This window comes from Durotheca rogersii (genome assembly GCF_024521655.1).
Source record: "Durotheca rogersii strain YMJ 92031201 chromosome Unknown GGS23scaffold_2, whole genome shotgun sequence".
Lineage (NCBI taxonomy): Eukaryota > Fungi > Ascomycota > Sordariomycetes > Xylariales > Xylariaceae > Durotheca > Durotheca rogersii.
In genome coordinates this window covers 2,924,032-2,944,555 of record NW_026251233.1, presented here as the reverse complement: position 1 = coordinate 2,944,555, position 20,524 = coordinate 2,924,032, and the positions used below count along the sequence as shown (strand labels likewise).

Genomic DNA, 20,524 nt, shown 5'->3' with positions numbered 1-20,524 from the left:
CCGCGTTCGCGCGCGTCCGCGACGTCGCGCCGGGCGCCACCGCCGAGATCACCCTGGAACTCTCCCTTGGCGCCGCCGCCCGCAGCGACGCCGACGGCCGCCTCACCCTCTGGCCCGGCCGCTACAGCTTCGTCATCGACCTCGACGACCGCGCCGTCTGGGACTTCGAGATCACCGGCGAGGAGCTCGTTCTAGAGACGTTGCCGCCGAAGAAGTAAGGAGGGGGGAGAAGAGAGAGAGAGAAGGATAAGGGGACCGAAGTAGAGAGGAGGGGAAAGATAAGGTGAGAAAAGGGGGTGAGCGAGACGAATCGATCAAGGTGACAGCGGGACTACTAACCCATATGAATCGGAATGGTAGAAATGCCTACCTAACCTAGGTAACATCCGGCTGGCCTATATCCCCATGCCAGTAGTCCGCATGATTTCTGTGACTAGAGTATTATTACTACCTACAGTTGCTAGCGTTCCATAGTGGCAACGATTAGCGCGAGACGCCGAAATCGTCTACGCGACACAACCGATACCCGTCCTCCCTCCAGCGCTCGTTGCCCACGCAGGGGTGGCACCAGAGGATGTCGAGCGGGTCCACCTCCCGCTTGATCTGCAGCAGGCGGTCGTAGTTGTCCCCCCAGAACGCGAGCTGCCAGTCCGGCTCCCCGGGGTTGTTCTGTGCGTTTTCGCGGCCGATTAGCCCGACAGACAGCGTGTGACGATCGGGGTCGGTAGGGAAAGAGGGGTAGAGGAGAGAAGAGGTGGGTGCGGCGCTCACCTCGTTCACATAGGCTCCCATGTCGGGCGCTAGCCGCCGCAGCAGCTCCGTCCTCGCGTTGACGTCGGCGAGGGCATCCCGCCTCGCGCCGCCATCCAACGGCGGAAAGACGGCCGACGCGACTGTAGCGCCGAGGGAAGCAGGCGGGCACGGTTAGCGTCTAGTCCGGCATGAATTAGAGGAGGGGGAGGCTTACGGGCGTGGCCGAGAGCTCGCCTCCACGACGGATGCACCGCGTTGCCGCCGCCTCGCGGCCGCGCCTCCCAGACGCCGCGCCCGGCGACGAGGAAGACGGCGCCGCCGAAAGCGCCGAAGGCCTCGCCGAGGGCGGTGGCGCTGTTCCTATCGAAGGCCGCGGCGTCGAGGAGGTGCGAGCCAGCCCAGACGTCAGAGCCGGCCAGCGCGCGGTCGTAGTGGGCGTCGAACCAGTCCAGCAGAGACCGGTACGGATGCGCGGCGACTACGTGAGCCACGTCCGGCCAGGTCCGGTCGATGTGGTCGAAGACGGGCGCCAGGATGGAGAGCGCGTCGTTGACGTCTTGGGTGTCTTGCACGAGGAAGATGGCTGCCATGCCGGCTCCGGTTACCGTGCCGCCGCTCCCGTCGGGTTGCACGAGGTTCCCCGAGATGTAGCTGTATCCCGACACGCCCTCGGACGTGAGGTAGGGAAATTGGGAGAGCAGATACCCCACCATGTCCCATATGTACGTAGCGTTGAGGTCGAGCGTGTACACGCCGATGTCGAACCCCACTATCTGCGGCGAAGGGTGCGTGGCTAGCGTGACCGAGGTCATGACGCCAAACGTCGAGCCGCCGCCCTGCAGAGCCCTCCCCCCCCTCATTAGAATCGTCCTGGCGCGGCGCCCGCGGCATAGGTGGACTTACGCCTCGCACGGCCCAGAACAAGTCCTGGTTCTGGCACTCGTTCAGCACGACAATGTCGCCCATCGGCGTCACGACCTCCATCTCTAGGACTTGGTCCGCGCCGAGGCCGTAGCGCGGTGAGAGGACGGAATGGCCGCCGCCGCTTATGTATCCGCCGACGGAGACGGATTTGCTGTTGCCGCCGACTATGGTCCGGTTGATCTTGTCCAGCTCGCTGTACAGATCCATCATCTGAGACCCGCCTCCCGCCGTCACGGCCGGGCTGTCGATGGTGAGGTTGCAGCCCTGCGGCCTGAAGGAAGTGTGCGTGCGCAGCCCTCGTAGGTGGTGAACCCAGATCGAGAGAGCTCCCGGCGCTTGCGATCGCCCCTGGTAGTCGTGGCCGGTGCTCTTTACTACCACTCGGATGTTGTGTGCCCGCGCTACGCACATGCGCGATTAGAATCTCTCCATCGCCGGGGGTCAGCGCAGCGACTGCACGCTGTTTAAAAAAAAATTTCGAGGGTCTCACCCACCAAACTGCAGACCGAGCTGGACGTCGCGGGCGCTCGTCGCATTCACGACCGCGGCAGGATATCCGTCAGGGCTGCACGGAGCACCTGGGTTAGGAAGACAGGTGTCATTATTGAATTGCTGCCACATGTTTGAGACGGGGTCGTCCTGGTGGAAGTCATAGCTGAACCACCCTGCGGCAACGGCTGCGCACCGGCCGGCATCGTAGGCGACCTGTCTGGGATGGCAGACAGCTCCTGGCGGAGTCGGCCGGAGAAGTCTTCCCCCGACAGACTCGTTGAATCGGGCCCAGACCGCTTCGGAGGGCCACCGGGCGTCGCTGGGAGCCGTCTTGCACTCGCTCGGGCGGCGGCCTGGCTCTCCCGCCCTTGCTTGCCCTGAGAGGACATTGCCATAGGCGGGCACAGACACGAGGGCAAGGAGGAGGAAAAGGAGGAAGAGGGACCTGGAGACGGCTGACATGGCGCTGTTAGCGACGGTCGAGACGTGACTATCAGTGGGCAATCGTAGGCGCCAAACTTACAGGGTAGGTTTGTATACCTATGTATACGTATCGAGCGGACGGAGCTTCGTTTTATGGACTGGCCGGCGAGAGAGGATAAATGCCAGCAATATACTCCGGGACGAAAAGTCCATTCCTGTTTATCGAGCTGAGGTCCCGCCGCTTTAAGCAGGCCGGTCTGCGGCTGAGACATCCTGGTGGGCAGAGAGCGGGTTCTTACTTATGTAAGCACCTATCCGAACGCGATGAAGGTAGGTACCTAATACAGGCACCACGTACCTAGGAATAGGTATGTCGGCAGCGAGGATGATAGGGCACAGGACTACTGAGCAATGCGCGGGTGATTGAAGCAATGGTAAAGGTGAATATTCTAGGTTCGGCTTGATTATCCTGGATTAATCTGATTCTAAATATCCCTTTAGCTTGGAGAGGCCGAGGAAGTCGTTCTCGCGCTGGGCATACTCGGCACCTTCAATCGACCAGCCCCACGTGCCTGTTTTGACACCAAGTTTATCTCCTTCATGTTGGCAAGAGTCAAAATCGATGATGACCGGGCGGTCTGCATCATCGATCATGATGTTGGATGGGTTGATGTCATTGTGGACGAGGCCTAGAGAATGCATATGCCGTATCCCACTTTCGATACCTTGGAGACAACGCTCTTTATCGAACGGGGTTTCCATTCTCAATCTTTGGGCAAGAGTCATTGCGTATCGAGCGAAGCAGAGACCCTTGATCCTGTCACCCTCCACAATGCAGCCAATGTATGTTGCAATGTTGGGATGTGCATGCCCCTTTAGAAGCTCGCATATCTTCGCCTCGTGCAGGATCTGGCTGCTCAGCTGTAGAGATGTCGTTGTATCGCCATAGTCAATGAGGCTAGGCTCTTTGACGTAGGAGTTCGGGGGGGGAGGGTCCGGCGATAGAGACAATCCCGGCGCGTAGTGCGGCCAGATGCTGTCAGACGGGATCGGTGATATCTGAAGCTGGCTTATATCGACTGGAGACGACGCGCCAATACGATCTGTGGTTGTGGTATAGAAAAATTCGTTATTTGGCCCGCGGAGTATAAGTTTGGTAAAGGCAAATTCAAGATCACCGTCTTTCTCGACAAAGGCTTCGCTTCTCTGGTAAATCTCCATTACCTAGCTTTCCTGCATCAGGTTAAACGAAGGTCAGGGGGTTGCAATTCATGAGGCCTATCGATATGAAAGGGGTTAGATGTCTTATAGCAAGGGCTTGTCGTTCGAAGGGAGCAAGTAGGTAGGCGAAGAAACACGGGTAACGTGACCGAGGTCGGCCGATTCTGCTTGGATACACCGCTTTAGGCACAATCGTAACAACGTCCCAGTCGGCGGCGGCAAGTTCGGAGCGCGGGGTAATTTGAAGCTCCATCCCGCAGCCAGGTTACAAGCCAACCCAACTCATCCACCACACCTCTTTTATTGATTCTTTTTGCGATCCAACGTTGCTTTAGAAGTGTATCTTAAACCAATATAACAAATGATGGTGGCGGTAGTGGTAATGCAGCTATTTAATCGTGACAGCGCGGCTACTTAGTGGTGGTGGTCCAGTGGCAGCGGTGGCTCTCGACGCCCAGGTTCATCCTAGAGGCAGGGGTTGCACCCCAGCAGATGTGTATTGATACGTAGCGAGGAGCAGATGGCCCTGAGGTAAGTACCAATATTCCGCTAGCACGATCACATTACAAGGCCTTATATACGGAGGGGGCGGAATGGGAGCCGTAAGTAATATACCTGCTTCGGAGGCTAGGTTCCTTGCCCAGTTCTAACCTATTCTTTCAGAACTCCGTGTCCGACAATCCGAGTTTCGTAGGCCGGTTCGGGGGAATTCGTCTCCCGCTGACCCCGAACTTAGTGTCCGTCTTTCCGGAGCTATCCCCGCTGCATCGTCCGTCCTCCTTCGGTCGAGCAGAAAGAGATGCTTTTACGCAAGACTGCAGCTGATAGACTGCGGTACCGAACTGGGGGGTGGAGAAGCGGAGGGATCGTCCCAATCATTGCTATTTGCCATAGGCATTAAAAACTCGCAATCGTCCCAGTCGTACGTTCGTGATGCCACCCAGCAGGCTTCGTCTTATCATCAAGTCCGGAAAGAGGAAACGGGACGAAGAAAAGAGGACGGAGAAGAGGGGGATTGGCTTCGCACGCCATTCACGTGACGGTTGACGCTATCGCTTTGTCAGATTGTGTAAGTCTTCCTTCTCTCTCCCTCTCCGTGTCTCTCTCCGATCAACGGCGGGGACCGTTATCTAGACATTCTACGATAGATATGAAACTGAATATATGAGTATTAAGCTTGTATCGTCGCACTCGTCAGTCGACTTACCCGGCACCGATTTGGCGATTCGTGACCTGTGTGACCGGTGACCGGGGACCAGTAACCAATAACCACCGAATCTGCCCATCTTATTGAAGCATGACGGTGAACTCGGCGGCCCGGCACTTGCGCGTGGCCATCATCGGGGGCGGGCCCGGTGGCCTCGCGACCGCCATCGCCCTGACCAAGATTCCCCACGTCTCCGTCACCATTTACGAGCAGGCTGCCGTGTTGCGGGAAGTAGGTGCCGGCATAAGCATCGGCACGAACTCGTGGAACGTGCTCCAGTTGCTCGGCGTCGCCGACACGCTGACCAGTGGACACCCGACATGGGCCATTATAAATATGTGAGTTTCCCAAGAGGGCGGCGAGCCCCCACTAAGTCCCGCCCAGGAATGCGCGCTCCGGCGAGGAAATCGATCGCCGTGAGAAGGTCAGGGACGAGACTCAGCGGGCTCCGGTTCGCACTCAGCGCACGAAACTTCAATCGGCGCTCCTAGCGCATGTAGAGCCAGGCCTGATACAACTTTCCAAGAAGCTGGAGCGTATGCTCGACAAAGGTCGAGAAGGTGTCGAGTTGCACTTCGAAGACGGCACCACCGTTACTGCGGACTTGGTAGTCGGCGCAGACGGTATCAGATCAGTAAGAACACCCAGCGCCCTAATGGCTTATACGAGAAGGGCCCTTTAAGAATCGTGAGTGTGAAATAGGTTGTTCGAGACACGGCCTGGCCAGGCTATGAACTCAGTTTTACCGGAACGACAATATGGAGGACCCTGATACCATGGGACGACGTCAAGGAGCTGGACCCCCGCTTCGGGACCACAGGCTGGTGGCACGGGACGTCCTCGTACGTCTACTTCTCTCCCGTTGGCGAGGGACTGTGGGAGATAGCATCCAGATCCTGGCAAGACCCTGCTCTCCAGAGTGCCGACAAGAAGAGTTGGGGGGTTCCGGTAGAGAACGCATTTGTTGAGTCTCATTTCAAAGTATCTCCCCGATTCCCTTAACGATATCCCGGCGTTGTTCTTTTGGAAAGGCACCTGCTCATACAAATATTATGGTAATAGGACTTTCTTCCTCAGATACAAGAAGCACTCTCACGGGTACCTCAAGGCCACTGGCGCGAGTTTGCCGCCTTTGCCGGTCCGGAGCTTGCCCAGCTCACGGCGTGGGACAGTAAGGTCGTCCTTGTCGGGGATGCCTCGCACGCCCTGTCCGGCGCATTCGGGTCCGGCGCGGGATTCGCGATGGAGGACGGCTGGATCCTGGCACAGGCCCTGGCCTATTGGAAGAACGACATCAGCAAAGCTCTGCCGTTGTTTGACACCATCCGGCTACCGTACTACTCGCGCATGTACGCGCATCTCGCCGCTGAGGCCAATAAGCGCGCTGCCAAGCTCAAGGCGCTTGCCAATCCGACGTATGACGAGCTAGTGAGGAATAGGATCATCACCGACGGCGGCGAAGACATGTCTTGGATTTATAAGAACGATATCGGGGCGGTCTGGAAAGACTGGGTCGACACACAATAGGCCGCTTCCCAAGGCAATACTGTCTCCATTAGTATTTAGCCATTCTTGAAAAGAGGGAGATGCCGGGCAGATCTCTTCTCCGCCCCCTTTTAGATCTTCGACGGTATTCTGCGCAGCTTAATACATAGAACACATAGAAGACACCTAACTGTTTACGTGGTGTTCCTGCTATGACACGTTAGGGATAAATGAAACGTAGATGAGAGAGAAAGAGTAACTAACGAGCTAAAACAAAAGCGACGAAACAGTACGAAGATAGCTGTAAACTATATATATGCTTAACCAACTTAAGTAAGCTAGATTGCTCGCCACGGAGGAGTAGCTCTGAGCCAGAGAGTCATTAGAGGCGTATGCGAATGTAACATGAAGGTATAGCGTATAAAGACATGCGAAAATTAAGGGACTGTCTGCATGGGGAGGTAAAAGGGCTTTGTGACAATATATGTACCGTTAGATTAAAGGGAAGAATTAGAGGTTCCATGCTGCTACGCCTCTCCCCTTTTCTTCTCCTATATGAAGCGACCAATCTCACCTCTTCTTGTTTTCCAACTACTCATCGTCTTCGGACCCTATTCTAGATAAGCAATAGCCTGTTACGACCTAGAATACGTCGATGCGCAAGAGCAGCTTGTGAGGCCGAAGGGGCTCATATCCCCAATGGCGTGACGATTGCCGCTACCGAAAGTCGATCCTCTTCTCTCATAGGAGCTGACACGTCGATCGAGGGGTCCTGAGTTAGCATAATCGAGGCGGGCCACGACGGGAGAGGCCTCAATATTACGGAGTTAGGTTGATAGGTCTGGTCATCCCGCCGGGGCATAATGGTGTGCATCCTCGTCTGGAGGAAATGCTGCGCCTGTGCAAAATATTACAAGATGCAGCCCTTCCTGGACCCGGACATTGATTTTGCCCATGACGCGGACTTAATTACTAGGTGCCGACGACGGCAGTAAGATAAGGTAGGTCGCTCTAGGTCCCCCTCGTGGGTGGCCCGGCTAATACGGGACCCAGGCAGCCACATGCAATAATGGCAGCTCATAGTGCTATTGCACCGAGAATCACCTCCTCGGCTCTTCTCGCCATTATCGGCTATAACCTTTTCCCCAACCCATATGTCCTATTGCTCACTGATCTCTTCTCGAGCCGCGTCACACGAACATTCAAAGTTTCATGCCGGCGACATTACCCGTTAAGTTAGGTTACCGCTTCACGAGCCACCCCTTCGCGAGCCGGGTATTTTGTATGGGTTTACATATAAACGATTTATCCCCGTAAAAAACCGGGAAAAACTCGGAAAATTCCGAAACTTACTTACGTAATCAATTAGCTTAATTAAATTAACATGTGAATTTTTCGAATTTTTTCCTTACTAATATAAGAAGTTATATACGATTTTAGGTTTTTTGAAACTGCACTAATAGTTTGCCATATAATTTATTAGTAAATCTATTAACTGTGCTCTGTATCGGCCTCTGAACCTATTTCTTTCGCGGTAATAGAGTGGGTCTATTACCTAATCCTTTATACTATTGTTGGTAGGTACGTACGTAAAGTAAAGTAAATAATAAATAGGTAGGGAATAATAAGGTAAGACTAGTTATATTAAGATGTTTAATCTAAAGGCCATTACCTATTATAGGTAGAGGATTAGGTTAATCCTTATATGCCTATAGGTATTACGTACTAGATATATAGTACTTAGGTAACTCTTTTTAATCGCTAATTAACTATTACTTACTCTGTTTTCTTTTCGTAATTATTAACTAATAATTACGAATTATTATTCCCTTTTTACTTATCCTTTTAATTTTAGGTTAATCTGGTTACTTTCTACTAAGGTCCTTATAGCCTCGTTTAGCGATACTTTTATCATAACGTCGGCGGGGTTATAGTTCCCGTGGATCCATCGGATATCGTTAATCTCCCGATTCTTATACGACTGCCTTAGTATTATTAGGTCGATTATTAAGCGCTTTTCGTTAGTGCTACCTATCTAAACTAGGTATTAATATAACGATAGGGAATTAATATATAAGACTAATAAGGCCTTAGGTAACGTAAGGTATTCTAGGATAATATTAATCGTATAGTAAATTACGTATCCGACGTTAAACCCTTAAACCATCCCGTATATTTCGCTAGCGAATACGCTCCGAGTAACCCTCTTATACTTAATCGACGACTAATGGATAAGGTTACCGACGACCCGTAGCTTATTATTGTAGGTAGTAGGTTCTTCGTTACCTAATATAACTAAGTAACTTATTTATAAGCTTATATCGCTATTATTAGCGAACGAGCCGTCTACGAATACGTATACGCGGAGGTCCTCTAGGTCTAGGGTAATATAACGGAGTCCTCGGTCCTTATTATTTATCTATTACTTAATCCTCGCGTTAAGACCTTTTACTTCCTTAGTCCCGGGGTTAACGTATTACGCGGTTATAAAGTAATCGAATGCGGCTTTAGGTTAGTAAATCGAAGAAATATACGCTTCCCGTACCCGCTATTCGATAAATCCCTTTACGATATCGATTACCTTTAAGTTTAAGAGCTTTAGTTTCTCCGCCTATCCCTTCTACGTTACTAAGACTTCCTCGTCGCGGACCGTAATACGTAATCCATTAAAGTCTTCGGTTATTCCTAGTTCGAGTACTTTCTAGGGCTTTACTTTAATTCCTACCTTCGTAAGTACCTTTTCTTCTTATTCGAGGAACTCCTTCGTATCTATATTTAATATATTATCGGTTTAAAGGCCGGTAATTCCGAAGGGTTACTCGGTCTTTATAACTAATAGGTATAAATCGAAAGCTAACGGCTTTATTTTTAACTCCCGTTAGTAATGCTTCGAATAAGTTTCGAACTAATACGTACCTACCTTCGCGAGTCTATATAACGGCTTAACGATACGTAATAATATTCCCTCGGGGTATTTACTTTTTAATTCCGATAGTAAGTATACGAAGATCGTTCGTTACATTAGCGTTTTTAATTAGGTATATGTTATTATAATATTTCGGATTATTACCTTTATCCTTTATTACCGGAGTATTAATACTAATATTAGGATTAGCCGTTAGCTTACCCTCTATATAATAAGTACGTAGGTTATAATAGATTCCTTTTCGTAGTTTCCGTAGCCTTAAACGATTAATCGGGATTTCTCGTATAACGTTTAGGTATTCTTACCTTTAATCTCGCGAACCATTCGTAATTTAAAGATAGTTACTCCTCGGTAGATTATATCGTCCTATACTTTAGGTTATAAGATACTATCCTCGAAGAACGCGTTTAACTCCTTTAAATTAAACGCCTCGTATAGCTTACTAGGTAAGGTAATCTTCCTTATAGCTCGTAGTTTTAATGCTAGGGTATAATCGTTTCTTTCCTTTATATTAATATACGCTATATCTAATTCTTCTTCCGGGATAACCTCGTATTCGTCTAGGTTAATCGTAGGGTACGGGATCTCGACTTAGAGCTTTTCGGTAGCCGGTATTAGTCCTTCCTTAGGTTAGGTATATAATTTAACGTAAGAGCTCCTAAAGGTCGAGGTACCTTCCGATATACTCGAAGCGATAATAATATCCTTATCTATAACGGCTATTACCTTATATAGCCCCTTCTATCCGCCTTTATCGCGGTAAATTAAGACTTCGCTCCTTAGGAGTAGTAACGCTAGTAAAGTCTTTAAGGTATTAGGTCCGTTTCGTATATTTAAAGCGTCGCGGATAAAGCGCTAGGCCTTAATTTTCTTAACTTCTACTATTACCTTTTAAACTACTTAGGCCCTTTATAATTATAAAGCCGTAGGTAGCGAGTTTATATTAATTTTTAAATAGGCCCTAAAAACGAGGAACGTAAGTATAAGGCTATTTAGATTCGCCGTATCGTTAACTACCTTAACCGCTATTTATAAACGCGATACTCGGAATCCCTATACCTTCTCCGAGATAATCTCGTAGGCTCGGCGAATCGGGCTATAGTATTCTTTAACCTTACTAATGGACTAATACGCCTCTACGGATACCTACTTATAAGTAACTCCTACTAGGCGTACCTTATTACGGAATTCGGTACTATTAAAGTTTATATTAATATCATAAGTAATAACATCTAATAATCCTAAGTAGGTATCGATCTAATATTACTTTAATATTTCCTAGGTTTCTTTAGCGGAAATTACCTTAAGGAATCGAACTACTGAGGAGGAGTAAAGCGTACGCGATGCTAGAGACCCGGATAGGTTTACTCGAAAGTATACTCTATCGAAGACTATAGTACGTACGATAGTCTAGGATAAATAGAATTAATATCGCTATACTAATCGAAAGGCAAGGAATCTAATGTAGTTATCGTATCTCGGCTATGCCCTTTAGTCGTAAAGATATAGTAGTCGCTAGCCCGAAGGTATAAGAGGTAAGAGGAGAAAAGAAGTAAAACGTAAAAGTTATTTATTCGGCTATAGCGATACGACGAAGTAACTTAAGCGCTTATAACTAAAATAAGTATATTAATCGGAAAACGATAAATCTAATAATAAAAACGAATCTTTAATTAAGGTAAAAATAATAAAGATAGTAATCTAACTAGGTAATAAACTAAATAATAAGCATAGTATATCCCGTACTTACGGGAGTTATGATTACTTTATATAAGCATAAGGCCTATCGTAACGTATTACGTAATATATTAAAAGGATATGTCTTACCGTATTACTATAGCTTCCTTAGTTTAATTATACCGTAAGGGATAATTAAATTAAAAAGGATAATACGGTATATCCCGATTAATATCTTCCTTTAAAAATTACCGCGAAACTCTATTTCTCCGGCTATTATTTAATTATTACGGCCGCGCCTTTAACTTTTCGTTTAATATCATAAGGAGGCCCTTTTATTACTTTATAATTAACTTAGCCCGGTTTACCCTTACCGATCTAACCCGATCGGCGTTCTCTTTCTTTATTTCGGCTACCTTTTTCTTAGTTTCGTTCTAGCCCTTTTAATTAAGGGAATAGTAGGGGAGCGGACGCGTCCTAAGGATTAATTAGGTATCTCTCTTCTACTTATACGGTATAGAGGTCTCCCTCGATTAAAAAGCCTTAATCCTTTTTAATCTAAGGAAAGGAAGGAGGCGCGTTATAACCGTAACGAGGTTATTATAACGAAGGTTTACGTCCGTTAATACGAAGGAATAAAGGGAATTAAGTACTAAGGCTATAAAGGAACGACGGACTTCGGCTTATACGATAAATCGAACGAAAGATTTACGGCTAAGGGACTCGCCGATCGGCGTACTTTAAGCGGATATTATAACGTTAATAAGGTTAATTCGCTTTTAATAATCTACGGCTTACCGAAGACGCTTAACGATACCTACCTTTCCTTTTAAAATTTAAACGCTATAAAATTACTTTATTACCTCGGCGTATTTTCTTATAGTATTAAGGAAATCGAGCCCCTTATTCTTTTAGGCCTAGCGCGCGACCTCGATCAGTCGTTTAAAAATAAGATACGGTAAAATGCCGCTCTAAAAACCGTAGCTATAGCTATCTTATTAGTTTATTAACGCGATATAATAAGTAAATTAAGGGGTTATACCGGGCTCGAAGCTACCGTTTCCCTAAGTTCGTTATAACTAACCGAGCGCGTACGCCGCCCGATCGAAGACGCCGTTCTTAACTATATTAAAACTATATAGTTTCTAGAGCTTAAGAAGGTATAGCGCTACGGCGAAGTAGGCCTAAGAAAACTTCGTAGGGTTAATAATAATTCGTTCGGGGTCTACTAGATCCGTATGGATCGTAAAAACTAAAGTAAAGGCGGGATTATCGAAAAGGTATCGGCGGGTTAGGAAATTAAACGATCTTACCGATCGATAGCTTATCGTTTAATACGGGTTTACTTTAAAGGCCGCCTTCCTACCTTCGAGGTCGTAACTTATTATAATATAGAAGGTACGGATATCCTCGTTAATAAGATAATCGTAACGGGCGATATAAACGAAAAAGTTAACTAGGGCTACCTTCGTTTACTTTTATTATTATTAGTTTATAATTCGGGGCCGATTAACGGATAGCCGGAAGGCCTAGGCTATATCGGATCCTAGCTCGATTTAACTCCTCCCCGAATCGTAATTATTTAAAGTATTAAGCTAATATTCCTTTATATTACTTTAGTTATCTTTACTACTATGAATCTCCCGTAGGAGTTTTATTAAGTCGGCTAGATCGGTACGACGTACGTCTTTATGAACGGAAGGAAGGGAGAAAGAGGGGGGGATTCCGGCGGAGCGGGGAAAAGATATAATGAAAATAAAAAAAAATAAAAATAAAATTTTAAGGGAAGGAGGAGAAAAGATAATAAATTAAAGGTAAAAATAAGAATTTAAATTAATAATAAGAAAGATAGGCTAGAAATTAATAAGAATATAATAATTATAAGGGGGGAGATTTTCGAAATAGAATGCCTAAAAAGGAAAAAGAAAGAAAGGAAAGGAAACGTATTAACGATATAGTTAAATATACCTTTACGGCTAACGCTTTAAGAAAGCGCGTTCCCTTACGTACGTATAGAGTTATAATAGGAAACGCGTTAGCTTATAGCTTCCTATTATATACTTTTAATAAAGTAATAAATACGTACGTTCGTAAACTCGTAATTAAACGTAGGTTAAGGTAAGTATTATCGAAACTCTCCTAAGTACGGTACTTACGACCTAAGTAACGTATTCGATTCTTTCGTTCTCGTCCGACCTCCTTTCTTATTTCTCGCTATTTTACGGTTCCGATTTACTTCCTTTCTTTTATTCCTTAGGTTCTTTATCTTCGTTTTAATTCGTTTTTCGATTTTTTTTAATTCTAGATTTATAATTTCGTCGTTCCTATTTTTCTTTCTCTTATATATATATATATAATAAACCCTACCATTTAGAAGTAACTCCTTAAACTAAACCGGGCGACCGCCCTTAAGCTACTCGAGTAATTAAAGGCTACGGGAATTACCGACGAAGAGATTACCGGGGCGTCTAAGAAAGCTAAGGAGAATAAGAAAAAAGCCGTAACGCATTAACGGACTAAGTCGATACCGCCGTCGGTAAACCTAATAAATAAGTAGCCCGACGAATCCTTTTACCGCCTACCTTCTACCGAGGAGTTCCGGGACGTTAATCGGCTAATCCCTAAGCCCTAGTAGGTACCGTACGTCCCATACTCCCGCCTATTAAACTAAAGCCCGAAAGTAATTATCGGCCGGTAGCTCCGGAGCATCGAAAGGATTCGGATAATAAACTAATAACGCTAAATATATAGCTCTTAATATTAATAAGATTTATTAATCGAAGGCTATATTAATTAATAATAAGATAATTTATAACGTTCGGTTTTATTTTCTAGGTAGGTCGGCGGCCGGCCGATATATCGCATAGGAAATTATAAGTAAGGACTTTTAAGAAGTTACCTACTTTTAAAGCTATATTATATTCCTCGCTCGTTACGTTTAATCCTTTCGCCGCCGGACGTTATTTATAAAAATTAATAATAAGGACCCGGTTAATAAATATTTCCGTCGGTTAACGACGGACCCTCGTTACGTCGTTAGCTTATTCGTTTAATAATATAAGGTACTTAACGAAGTACCTTATTAATATTACGAGCGCCGGTTCGCTTTTTCCGATACCGTTAAATACGCGAATATATAGCCCTTTTTTTCCTACCGATCCTTAGCCTCCGATCGTATCTTTAGATATTCTTACGGTATTTACCTCTTCTTTATTAACGGGGTACGTTATAAATTCCGGAACGAGCGGTTTACCTACCTACGGGTAAGGAGAAATCGTAACCCTCCTCTAGTAAAGGATTTAAGCTAGGCCTTATACCCGCTTATAATACGGATAACGAAGGAAAAGTTACTAACTATAATAAACTCGAAAATCGTTACGTTCCGGGGGTCGGGAAGTAAGTAAGTTTTTAGTTTTCTTAATAACTAATAAATAAAGGATAAGGTAAGAAGGTAAAGAGAAAAAAAGAGGTATTAATCGGCGGGTATACGTTACTTCTAGCTTATTTTTAAACGCGTATTCCTTTTCTTTCCTTTTTCTTTTACTTTTATTAATATAAATTACTTTCCTTACTTTCCTTTTAAATACTAAAATATATCTATATTAAAATGTAATAATTACGTAATACTAGGATATTAATATCCCGGATTCCTAACGACAAACGTAAAGGATAACTTATTTAAGTATAAAAACGCGTTAATCGGCGTTAATAATCTATAAAAACATACTTTGTTTTAAGGTAAGAGATAAGGAAGGACGTATCTATTAATATTATAATTTAAGGTATTAATTTCGTATATAAACTACCGGTTTAATAACCATATAGAAATAACTTCTTTCTTCCTTTACTTAAGAAAGCGACTATATATTAAGCTCTTAGGCTTTATTACTCTTCGATCGGTATAGGTAGGTCATTTTAAAATACTATAGCCTTATCGTATTATAATAAAAGGGTTATTCGTTAAGTCGGGTCGATCTTCTTAATCCGGGTTTATCGTTAGGTATAACTTCGTATCCTTTAAGCTTTTTATTTAATATTTCTATTATAATTCGTACCTTATCGTTCGGGGCTAACCATTCTTCTTTTTCGTCGTCGATTACCGAGGGCATAGGCTCTAGGCCTCCTTTAACTTAAGAGTCGTTAGTAATCGTCGATTCCTAGTCCTTATATTTAATCGGTAATAGGCGTATAATTTATTCGTCTTCTTCCGGGTTTTCAAGCTCTTAAAACCCGTTAATATCTTAAATAAATTTCCGTAGTTTATAGCCTAAAACCGGGTATAATAACGTAACTTTATTTAATTCTTTAAGCTTATAACGATTATAGCCTAGATTTTCGGCGATTAAGTACGGTTTCTTTTAGTAGTACTTTAGTTTTACGGCTATCGACTTATTTATATATCGTAACGTATCGTATAATAATACGAAGTCGTCGGTTTTTAGAGGCTCTTTTCGTATTCGGTAAGCGTTTTTCTCGTCCTAATACCGGGTAGCTTTCTTATATTTAACCGCTAAAACCTTAACTACGGTTAATATATCTTCCTAGCGTTTCTCGATTAATCGTATACGTATAACTAAAAGCGATTCTCGGTTCGGGATATTCTTTTAGTTTATAATACGTTAGGTTAGGATAACGGTTTCTATCGGAATAATAGCCTTACGCTTATATATTAATTCGTATAACGATATTCCGTATAAGCGCGTCGAGGTCTTATTTACTTATATAATTACCCTTAATAAGTTCGTCTACCCCCGATCGCTACCGTTTATACCTTTTATAAGGCCTCCGCGAATTACTTTATACCTAACCTCGACTATACCTTAGGATTACGGGAAATAAGTAATACCGACTTTAACTTTAATACCGATTAGCTCTATTACTTTACGGACCTTCTTTTTATTCTCGGAACTATTATTATACTTAATTACTAGGGGTACGCCGTATTATAAGAATATCTACTCCTAAAGAAACTTAACGATCGTCTTAGAATCTATCTTTCTAATAGCTCGGACTTCGAGAAAACCGGATAATTCGTTTCGTACTTCGATTATTACGATAAATCCGTTATTTATTAATATATACTATACGTTTATTACCTAATAAGTAAGAACGTTAATTAGCTCGTTATATAAAACGGGATTAACTTTCCGGATATTATTTCCTTTTTAGTATTTAAGATACGATTTAACCTCTCGGGCGACGTATTCGAATATATCGCGTTAGTAATATAGTTTAGTTATCCGATCGTAGGTCGAAATACGTTTCCTATAGCCGAAATCCTCGTAGTAATCCTTAACTATAGCTTTACGTAATTTCTCTTAATCGATAATTCGTCGTATACCCTTATACTTTTCGGGCTTCCTTTATAGGATATCTTCCGAAACGACGTATTTAAGCGCTTCCTTTTTAAACCGGGTTTATCGCTTTTAATACCTTATTAATTAATTATCTTTTAATCGATTAAGTAGTTAAAATCGCGTAAGAAACGTTATTATTTCCTACGATTTTATCGATTATTCCTCCGGCGGTTATAACGGTAGGGCTTTATCGCTAGATTATTCGACGACGTTAAGTAATACGACTATATTTACGTATATTATATTAAGTTATATATTAATAAAGTCCTTTATATCGCCTTTTTATTAATCGTCGTCGTCGTCGCTTAGGCCGTTAGGTTTACGTAAGAAACCGTCTATAGCGGAGTATTTCTTACCGGGTATATATTAAATATCGAAGCTAAATATCTTAATATAAGTTATTTACTTAGTAAGGATAACGCCTGGGAGACTAAAGAATCCGTCGTTAAGCTAAGCGATTAATACTTTAGCGTCGGTTTTAAGTACGAAGTAAATGCCGTAAAAGTAATTTCGAAGCCGTCGTAAGAACTTAACGACTCCTAGATACTTTCGTTTCGTAGCGTCGTAATTTAACTCCGCCCTTCTCTAAATCCTTAACTCGTATTTCAAAGGTTTAAAGTTACCTTTATCGTTATCCTAACCTAATACGTAGCCTTAACCGTTTCTTAATACGTCGACTTTTACTCGGATTAACTATTCGATAGTATAATTTAAAATAATTAATACCGGTACGTTAATAAAAATAATCTTAAGTAAATCTATAATATATTATTAATCGATACCCTAAATAAAGTATATTTCCTTACGTATTAATATTAGGAGGGGTTTAGCGATTATAACATAATAATCGATCCATATTCTAAAGAAAACCGTAATACTAATAAAAGACCTTACTTCGTTTATATTCTTATATAACTTCTACTTTAAGATCTTAATTATCTTTACTTCCGAGAACTTCCTATCGTTTATACCGTATAAATATCCGACGATTACCGTACTACTTTTATACTAAGTAAACTTAACGGCGCTAATAATAATACCGGTTAATTCGAAGTTTAGAAGAACGGCGTCGATATTCTCTAAGTACTTTAAAATAAAGCGTCGTATTTCCGGAAAAGCCTCTTAGTTATCGTATCTCGATACTAGCCCTTTAATACTAACGTCGTCGAAGAAGGATTCGTACTTAATAGGAATTAAATCGTAAAGAATTCGTATAACGGCTCGGAAAAAAGCGGTAACTAAGTTCGTCGCGCCTTATAGTAAAGTCGTTATACGTAAAAGGCTAATAAAAATAACGAACGTAGTTAGGTTACGATTCGTTTCCGCTAGCGTTATTTAATCGTACCTAGAGAAAAAGTCGACGATTATAAGGATTAAATATATAGCGAATTCTTAGGTAAAGGAGTCTCTATTTCGGGATAAAAAAGCGTCGCGAATAATCTAGGCGTTAAGTTTTATCGTAGAGTTAATAAGTCGTAAATTATTATCTTTCTTTTCGATTACGAATTACGTATTTCGATAAGAACCGTAACTCTCTTCTAGGATTCCGTTCTTTAATCGTATACGTAAGACTTCGATTATTCGTTCCTTAAGGGATACTAAGATCGGGATACCCTTAGCTTATTAGGCGTTATATAATACCGTCCTAATCTTATAATCGGGGTAAACCTTAGGTCGGATTTTCCCGATTTTAAAGAAATCCTAGGCTAAGGTTATCTCTCTTCGGTATAGGATCTTAACTAATACGTCTTTCTCCTAATCGGTTAGTTCCGTATCTAATAAACCTACTTTAATAGCGTTAAGTCTTTCCGTTATTAATCTAATACCTCGGAGGTTACTAACGAATCTTAGTATAATATTCTTATAGGGTTTATCGCGTTATAATATATCTAGTAGCTCGTACTTCGACTTAACCTTCTTTATTACTTAATCCTTTTAATCGAGTATTCCTAGCGGTATTTAGCCGTTTAACGGTACGTTATCTACGGGTTAAACTTTACGCGACTTAAGCTTATATATAGTATTAATTAAAAACGTACGTTTAACTTAATAAGCTAATTCCGAAATAAGGGCTGGGTTTCGCCTATATTATTTCGATTCTTACGTCGTATATCGAATTACCTTCGTAACGGCTTTACTAAAGACGTAAAGGAATTCTTCGTCGCTTAATTTAGCGATCGCCTTATCTCCTTCGTTTAGACTAAGTTCGAAGGCCGATAAGTCCTTAGCTTCGGAGATAAGTATTACCTTTATATCTGTTGGTAGGTACGTACGTAATAAGGAAAGTAAACAGTAACAGTAATAAGAAACGGTAGGGGTAAGACTGATGGTATTAAGATGTCTGATCTAGAAGCTATCTCCTACTATAGGTAAGGGATCAGGGTAATCCTTATATACCTATAGCTATTACGTAATAAATACATAGTACTTAGGTAACTCCCCTTTAATCGTTAAGCAACCATTACTTACTCTGTTTTCTTTTCGTAATTAACCATTACGAATTATTACTCCCTTTTTACCTATCCTTCTAATTTCAGGTTAATTCGATTATTTTCTACTAAGGCTCTTATGGTCTTATTCGGTAATACCTTTATTATAGCATCGGCGGGGTTATAGCTCCCGTAGATCTATCGGATATCGTTAATCTCCCGATTTTCATACGATTACCTTAGCGTTATTAGATTAATTATTAGACGTTTTTCGTTAGTACTACCTATCTAAACCAGGCACTAGTATAGGGATAAAAAGTCTATATATAGCACTAACGGTACCTTAGGTAGTCCTAATTATTCCAGGACGGTATTAATTATGCGGTAGATTATATAACCGATATCGAACCCTTAGACTATCCCATATACCTCGCTAGTAAGTACGCTCCGGGTAACCCTCTTATACTTAATCGATAACTAATGTATTAGGTTACCGATAATCCTTACCTAGTTATCGCCGGTATCTAAAGTAGGTCCTTCGTTCCCGATTACTACGAGATATCCTATTTACGAGCTTATATCGGCGTTATTAACGAACGATCCATCTACGAATATATATAGGCGTAGATTATTTAGGTCGAGGCTAATATAGTTAAGGCCTCGGTCCTTATTAGTTATCTATTAATCGATCCTTTTATTAAAAGCCTTCGCCTCTTTAGGTTCCGGATTAACGTATTACGTTATTATAGAATAATCGAAGGCGGCTTTAGGTTAATAAATCGAGGAAATATACGCTCTTCGCGCCCGCTATTCGACGAATCTTTTTACTATATCGGGCGCCTTCGAGTTTAAAAGGGCTAGCTTCTTAACTTAGCCCTTCTAGGTTATAGTAAGCCCATATTCGCTATCGTTAAGCTTAAGGCGTAATCCGTTAAAGTCTTCGGTTATTCCTAGTTTAAGTATCTTCTAGGGCTTCGCTTTAATTCCTACCTTCGCGAGTATTTTATTTTCCTATTCGAGGAACTCTTATATACCGATATTAAAGGTATTATCCGTTTAAAGGCCTATAATTCTAAAGGGTCGATTAGCGTCCGTAATTATTAGGCATAGGTCGAACGCCGATAGCCTTATTTTTAATTCCCGCTAATAATACCTTAAGTAGGTTTCGAACTAGTATATGCCTAATTCCGCGAATCCATATAATGGTTTAGTAACGCGTAATAATATTCCCTCGGGATATTTATTTTTTAATTCCGAAGGTAGTCGTACGAATATTATTCGTTATATTAGCGTTTTCGATTAGGTATATACCATCGTAATATCCCGGATCATAACTTTTATTCCTAGTTAGCGTAGCATCGGGGCTATTACTATAATTAACCGTTAGCTTACTCTTTAAATAATCGGCGCGTAAGTTATAATGATTTCTTTTTCGCGGTTTCCGTATTCCTAAACCACTAGTCGGGACTTTTCGTATGGCGTTAGGGTATTTTTGCCTTTAATTTCGCGGATTATTCGTAACTTAAAGATAGTAGCCCCTCGGTAGGTTAATTCGTCCTAGGTTTCCGGTTATAAGATACCGTCGTCGAAGAACGCATTTAGCTCCTTTAGGTCGGATGCTTTATATGGT

At 43.2% G+C, this 20,524-nt stretch overlaps 3 protein-coding genes across 3 annotated transcripts; 1 reads left to right on the top strand and 2 right to left on the bottom strand.

Moving 5' to 3' along the window:
- Nucleotides 1-311: 311 nt before the first annotated feature.
- On the bottom strand, nucleotides 312-3,039 carry GGS23DRAFT_201251 (FAD-binding domain-containing protein). The gene is made up of 6 exons (XM_051511784.1): nucleotides 2,951-3,039; nucleotides 2,693-2,886; nucleotides 2,172-2,624; nucleotides 1,657-2,078; nucleotides 968-1,589; nucleotides 312-893 (listed from the first exon to the last, which is right to left on the bottom strand). Exons 2-6 carry the CDS (start codon nucleotides 2,862-2,864, stop codon nucleotides 484-486), a joined length of 2,079 nt encoding a protein of 692 aa, XP_051376571.1. The 5' UTR covers nucleotides 2,865-2,886; nucleotides 2,951-3,039; the 3' UTR covers nucleotides 312-483.
- Nucleotides 3,040-3,066: 27 nt separating this feature from the next.
- Nucleotides 3,067-3,813, bottom strand: GGS23DRAFT_593129 (serine/threonine kinase; the record flags this gene model as incomplete). The annotated part of the gene is made up of 1 exon (XM_051517997.1): nucleotides 3,067-3,813. One exon carries the CDS (start codon nucleotides 3,811-3,813, stop codon nucleotides 3,067-3,069), a length of 747 nt encoding a protein of 248 aa, XP_051376570.1.
- A 1,297-nt stretch (nucleotides 3,814-5,110) lies between these two features.
- On the top strand, nucleotides 5,111-6,547 carry GGS23DRAFT_602746 (FAD/NAD(P)-binding domain-containing protein; the record flags this gene model as incomplete). Its single annotated transcript, XM_051519368.1, has 4 exons — nucleotides 5,111-5,358; nucleotides 5,405-5,654; nucleotides 5,723-6,001; nucleotides 6,083-6,547. 4 exons carry the CDS (start codon nucleotides 5,111-5,113, stop codon nucleotides 6,545-6,547), a joined length of 1,242 nt encoding a protein of 413 aa, XP_051376569.1.
- Nucleotides 6,548-20,524: the final 13,977 nt, after the last annotated feature.